We start from the raw sequence: 5919 nt of genomic DNA, 5'->3' as shown, positions 1-5919 counted from the left end.
CGGCGCCCGCCCGCCATTTCCTCGTAGATAAATACTTGTCAATCAGTTATTAATTGCTTTTCAAATTTATTGAATTTGCGGTTGCTTGCAATTTGGCTTTGCTTTCTTCTCCATCGCTTTTGCCGTTTTTTGTTGTCCTCCGTGATTGGCAGAAAATGTTGGCATCGGGTTTTTCTGTCCGGCTGCCCCGTTTTGTGCATGTCAACCCAGGGTTCATTAAGCTGCATTTTTCAGCAATTTGCAGTCAATGCCGAGAGTCAATTCGAGGGCATTCTATGCATTTAGTATTGAAGAAATTTGCAACAAAGCCTGGCTAAAAGAGTGGCCCGTAATGGGAATGGAATGGCTCACAAGCCAATTCAAGTAACTAAATGTACAAAGTGAAGAGATATTTGGAAAATAATTGATTGAGAAATGGGAATGGATTTTTTTTACCCAAAATAACTTGATGTGAATTGTGGGTCGAGCTTAACGTAATGTGAAATGGGGGCTATATTATGTTTTTAATGAATTATAAAACGGTTTTAAGGCATCTTAAATAGCCTACAGCTTTAAATTAATGTAAAATATTTTCAAATATAATTGAATACCTTATTTTATGCGTAATTTTTGAAAATGCATTTAACAGATATGAAATTATCGAACATAAATATGTATTTATGTTCAAAAAACAAAAAAATTTTTGATTTTTAATTGGGGATACCTAAATAAAATTACATTGCTTTTAGTTCTGCTAAATTGCAGCACATAAAATTTAACTACTTGATCTGCACAAAAAATAAAAGTTCATTACTTCCGATCGATTTTTTTTTTGCGGATTTAAAAATTGACTCCAATCTATGATAAATAAATTGAGAAATTAATGTAAGTTAATTATTGAGTTTTTGTAACGAAAAACTCTATTTACCTTAAGAAAAAATCAGGTAGATCGTTAATTTCTCCACACCTAGCTCACATTCACCGCTCTCATTTGGCGTGTAAATATGTAAAGCAATTTGCCACTCTGACAGCCATTTGTTTTGGTGCCTTTCATTCCGCAGGCTTTTGCCGTTTTGATGGTGCTCGTTAATTGCATTTTCCTTGGCCAGGTGATAGACAAGCCGCGAACTGAAGTGACTGCGACTCCGGCGATGTTCCCGATGCGAACTGATGTGATGTGCCATGCGATGCGATGCAATGTGATGCGATGCGATGCGATGCTAGGCCATGCAATGCTATGCTATGCGGTGAGGACAAGGACAAGACATTTGGTTGTGTCAGTTGCGACAAAGCGATATTTAACCAAGGCGACAGGTGGAAAGCGGGCAGAAACCGGAACAGTGCGCGTGAAAGGTATATGGCCGCAAAACAACAAACACCGGAGCGACAACAACGAAATGCAATTAGCAAATAGATGCGGCTAGGCAATGCCTGTGCTTCAGTCTCTCTCTCTCTCTCTCTGTCTCAGTCTTTGTGTTTCATTAAATCCACTGCAATGTTTAATAAAATGCACACAAAATAGTTTTTAAAAACAAGACTGCCATGCAGTGGAAACAATGTGTTCCACATTTTACGCTCTGAAGTGCCATAGTCTGCAGCAACATCGAGTATACGCCAGCACATACGAGTATGCATGCTTGCGATGGACTCTGCGCCACACTAACTTCAATTGCGCTGGCGAAGGCATATGTAGAGTAGAAAGCCACAACTTTCCCATAGTCACCCCCATATAGAAACCCATATAGTCCATGGTTTGTCTTACTTTTGTTTCGCCTTTTATGGCATATGCAGATGGCCTCGTTGCTGTTGCAACTATAGTTGCTGCTGCTGCTGCTGCTGCTGCTGTGGCTCCTCTTGTTGCTGTTCGCGCATCTGGCAACATCTTGTTGAGCTGTCAAAATATGCTTGTTAACAACATTTGTTGCTCCGCAGCAACAACATCGACGGCGGCAGCAGCAGCAGCACCACCAACACCAGCACCAGCCACAACGCAAACATAGTGAGCCCAGTCTGAAGACTAAACACCCAAGCACTGAAGTCTAAAGCCGGCGAGTGGTGCAGCTGCTTTGGCCTAAACATGTTTGCTACCCATTTAATTTCTGACAGCTAGAAAAATTTTTAGTTTAAAAGCGACAAAAATAATCATGGAAATTGCCGTTTTTCTGGCCTTATCTCGGGGTAAACTTTCCATAAATAGCCAAAAGGAGGGGCGGTGCGGGAAGATGTCTATGAAGGAGTGGGGGCGATGGCAATGGCGATGGCGATGTAGACGCCTTGGGCGTGCGTTTGTCTAATAGATCAGCATCAGTGGGCTACAGAGGCGAGCTGTAGCTCAAATGTGTTTTCAGGCCATTTATCATCTGCTGCCCGCTGTCTGCAATTTCAGCGGCGATTCGTTCATGGTGCACCAACAGCAACAGCAACAGCAATGGCAACTACAGCAGCAACAACAGCAGCAACAACAGCAACGCCAAGAGCTGAGCTGCAGCCTCCAGACTCGGCTTGAAATTCGAGCAACGTGCGCGCACAAGGTGTCTACTTTTCAACGCCCCAGCCAGAAGACTGTAGACCTCCAGACCGAAATCCAGCGAACCCACTTGCAACTCCTTTGCAGAACCCAGAGCAACCACTAACTGGTCTGCTGGCCGGTCAGCCCCTGAGACTGCCTCATTTACACTGAAATTATTCCGCATAAATCATCTTAATGTTGCGTGATTTTTAGACGGCCTTTTAGCGTCTCCCGAATGTCACTTAAAATCTGGCACATTTAAGTCGGCACACACAAAACAGGAGGCGAGGGCTGTTTCAACACCAGATACGAGCATAAATCAAAATTAACTAACAGGGAATGAACTCCGCCAGGCAGGGCGGCCATTGTGTAATGGACACCCTCCTTGTGGACGCAAAAGGGGAAAATTTAAACATTAAACAAGCAAAAATTCATCGACGAAAACATTAAATCTAACTTTCTGGTAAATATTAAAATGTATAAGGTAGAGTGCAGATGCAGGTCAAACGAAGGGTTTCCGGTGTCCAGAGAAACTCTTTGACAGCATTCAAATTGGACGAAAAGTGTATTTCAAGTATTTATTTCTTTGACCGAGTACAGACAGTAGTAGGTGTTGCAAGTTTAAACATATTTATGCTTTTAATAATAATCTCTGTAAATAAAACCCCATGTTTGCACTCCCTTTTGATTTTCGTCAGTTGTCTGAAAGGAATTTTTGTTGAATTTGCAAATTTGCAACAAGCTCAGAGCCTTATGTTGTTTTAGCTCTGAGCCCCAAATAAATCGCACACAAATTCAAGGCAGAACCGTCGCCGAGGCGAGCTGTCAAGATTGAGGCTAAACTTTTTATTTTTTATTATGTCTCAGCATCTGTTGCCCGGCGAGACGGGAAGACGCACTTAATACGTAATTCGTGTACACATTATAATTACAGGCGATGCCATGCCCGGCCATAACATGTTGGTTGTAGGCCCAAACAAAAAGCTTCCAACTGATTTGCCAGATCAAAGCCCACACACACACCAAACACATGACGCACTTTGCACTTTGAAGTTGATTTACTTTAGCTTGGAGTTGGCGTTCGCAGGAATCACATCTTTGAGTTCGCAGCACAAATGATACTTTGTTGATGTTTTGATGTTGCCAGGGGAGATATATGTATACGTAAACGAGAAGAAAAGCGAAATTTCATTAGAATCACAACCATTCGAGGGTTATTGTTCTTGCCAGACAGTTTTATTGGCATCGACATCGTCGCAACTTACGCCTTGGTTCTTCGGCTTGCAGCGGGCCCGTTGCAAAAATCGCATTATCACCGGCGGCATGTGCTCCTTGTACATCGCATAGTGCCGCAGGACGAGGCGGCAGGCGCTGAAGTGCACACATCGTCCTTCAGTCTTGTCGGGCGTCTGGCAGCTGTGCTCCACTTCACAGGGAAACAAAAATATCAGATAATAACAGCTCTGGAGCATTCAATTTAGGCCAGAACGTATGGAATCTGCATAGAGACCATCGTTTATTAAGCTCTCAAAAGTCATTCCTAAGCTCATTAAAACCCCTCTTTGCTTTAACCCAGTAGACCATTACCTAAACATTCAGTATCATAACACTGCTTGGCAGGTAGTAATAAATAAATATTATATTTATTGCCACAGAGTGCATTGCAATCAAGCAAACGCTTTCAAACGCTTTAGGAAACCAAATAACTAAAGTCCCAAAAGTCTACAGCAAATAAGAATGTTCAATAACAATTATTTTTATCTCTGTTTCTATGCAAATAGATATAGAATTTCAATGTTCAATAAGCTAAAATACTTGTACAAATATTTATGAAAATACGTTGGTTTTTGGAAATTACTTTTTTAGATAGAATAAATAAAGATTTGTATTTAAAAAAACAGAATTTATTTACTAAAGATAAGAGACATGCTTTATTTGCGGGTAAGTAGTTTTAAGAATTACTTTTGCCTACTTAATTGATGAAAGTTTAGATTGTGGAATTTTTAAATCAATTGTTTCTCTACGAAAGCCAATCAAATTGGCACGACATTTTAAAGAAGTAAGCTTTGCAACAATGGTGGCTACAATATCACAGAGACGTTCTGTTTTTCAATGTGTGGATATATGTACATCCACATCCATAATCAATGGCTTGCCATCGAAGGCAGGGCTTACGTGTGTGGCCGAATGCCGATGGAAGTGGCAGTGGAAGCTGAAGCAGCACGAGAAGCAGGATGACGAAACCGAACGGAATCAATCGAGCTGGGTGCCGCATTGTGAATTTACAATTTCGGGAGCAGTTGTTACGCCGCAGACTTTTCCGAGGAAAGATGACTATGCACGTCAGTGGTGAATGTATATATTAAAGTCGCGTTAACGTCTTAAGAGCTTTAAGCGCCGAAAACCCGCTCCGAGGTGGAGTGTGGAATCCAGACTGAGTCTTGGACTGGGTATCGAACTGGGACCGAGTCTGAAGCTCTGGCAGCAGATTGTTGCTCAAGTAAACAGCTTGGGCTTGGGCAACTTTTGATAAGCAACTGAGGCGAGTGGGGGCGACGGGGGCGGTAGGTCGGCGTGGGCGGAAAGGAGGGCGCGCGCTTATCGACGGCGTGCAAAACAAGAGGCCAAAAAAATATGTACATAATATGTAAACAAAGCACACAGATACTCAAATACCCAGATACTCACCCACACCGGAGCAATAGGGCCAGCTATACAGCATCCATAAACACATGTTTGAGGCGGCGCGTACCAGTTTGAACTTATGCCGGGCGCCTGCCGGGTTGCGTAGGGTTAAACGTTAACGCCAACAAAAGCAAATGGAAATTTATTATACATATACATGTAGATGTATTGCAAAGTTCGAAATGAATTCTAGCAGCTGTGGGTTCGCTGCGAAAACCCCAGAGTCACCGACTTTTTTTTAAACTCTGAAGCTGGAAAACCACCAATATGTACACAGACAGAAATTACCCTGAATGGAGATCGATAAAAAACTTAGGACTAAGAATCCCAAAAGTTTAAGCACTAAGTCAATACTTAAAAAATATAAGTTTATATCATACATGAAAATGGGTTATTTTCCCGAGAATTTCACAATGATAGCCCAATGAGTTTAATTTAAAAATTAAACAATTGATCTATGTACTATTGTTTAAATAATTCAACCCTTGAATCTCAAACAAAAACGGAGCTTTTGCGTTTTCAAAACATATTTAAACGAACACACCATTTTCATCAATAGGGTGTACCTTCAAAAATGTATTTGTAAGATCTGAAGAACGCTGAGCTTATTACAATGTAGTTACAAAGTTAATGCTATGTTAATTTAAAATACCACTAATATTAAAGAACTCAGTTCCGAGTAAAAATTAAACTCGAATTCCCCTTAGTAAATATAAGTTACCATTTAAGTCAATCTGTTTGAATAT

General features: G+C 41.2%; 1 protein-coding gene across 1 annotated transcript; it reads right to left on the bottom strand.

Moving 5' to 3' along the window:
• Positions 1-3319: 3319 nt before the first annotated feature.
• LOC108139170 lies at positions 3320-4930 on the bottom strand. Its single transcript, XM_017261789.2, has 3 exons — positions 4664-4930; positions 3754-3914; positions 3320-3609 (listed from the first exon to the last, which is right to left on the bottom strand). The coding sequence occupies exons 1-3, from the start codon at positions 4761-4763 to the stop codon at positions 3547-3549; spliced, it is 324 nt and encodes a 107-aa protein (XP_017117278.1). The 5' UTR covers positions 4764-4930; the 3' UTR covers positions 3320-3546.
• Between the last annotated feature and the right edge of the window lie 989 nt (positions 4931-5919).

Source organism: Drosophila elegans, unplaced genomic scaffold (genome assembly GCF_018152505.1).
Source record: "Drosophila elegans isolate 14027-0461.03 unplaced genomic scaffold, ASM1815250v1 contig_476, whole genome shotgun sequence".
In the NCBI taxonomy this organism is placed as follows: domain Eukaryota; kingdom Metazoa; phylum Arthropoda; class Insecta; order Diptera; family Drosophilidae; genus Drosophila; species Drosophila elegans.
Note: the sequence above shows the minus strand (reverse complement) of the source record. Positions and strands in the feature narration are given on the sequence as shown.

Bases quoted from the DNA above. Each gene is read 5' to 3' on its own strand.
- LOC108139170 (XM_017261789.2), bottom strand. From the start codon at position 4,763: ATGCGGCACCCAGCTCGATTGATTCCGTTCGGTTTCGTCATCCTGCTT. The intron at 3,915-4,663 runs GTAAGCCCTGCC...TTCCCTGTGAAG, and splicing joins ATCGGCATTCGGCCACACAC to TGGAGCACAGCTGCCAGACG. The intron at 3,610-3,753 runs GTAAGTTGCGAC...ACATCAACAAAG, and splicing joins GCAAGCCGAAGAACCAAGGC to TATCATTTGTGCTGCGAACT.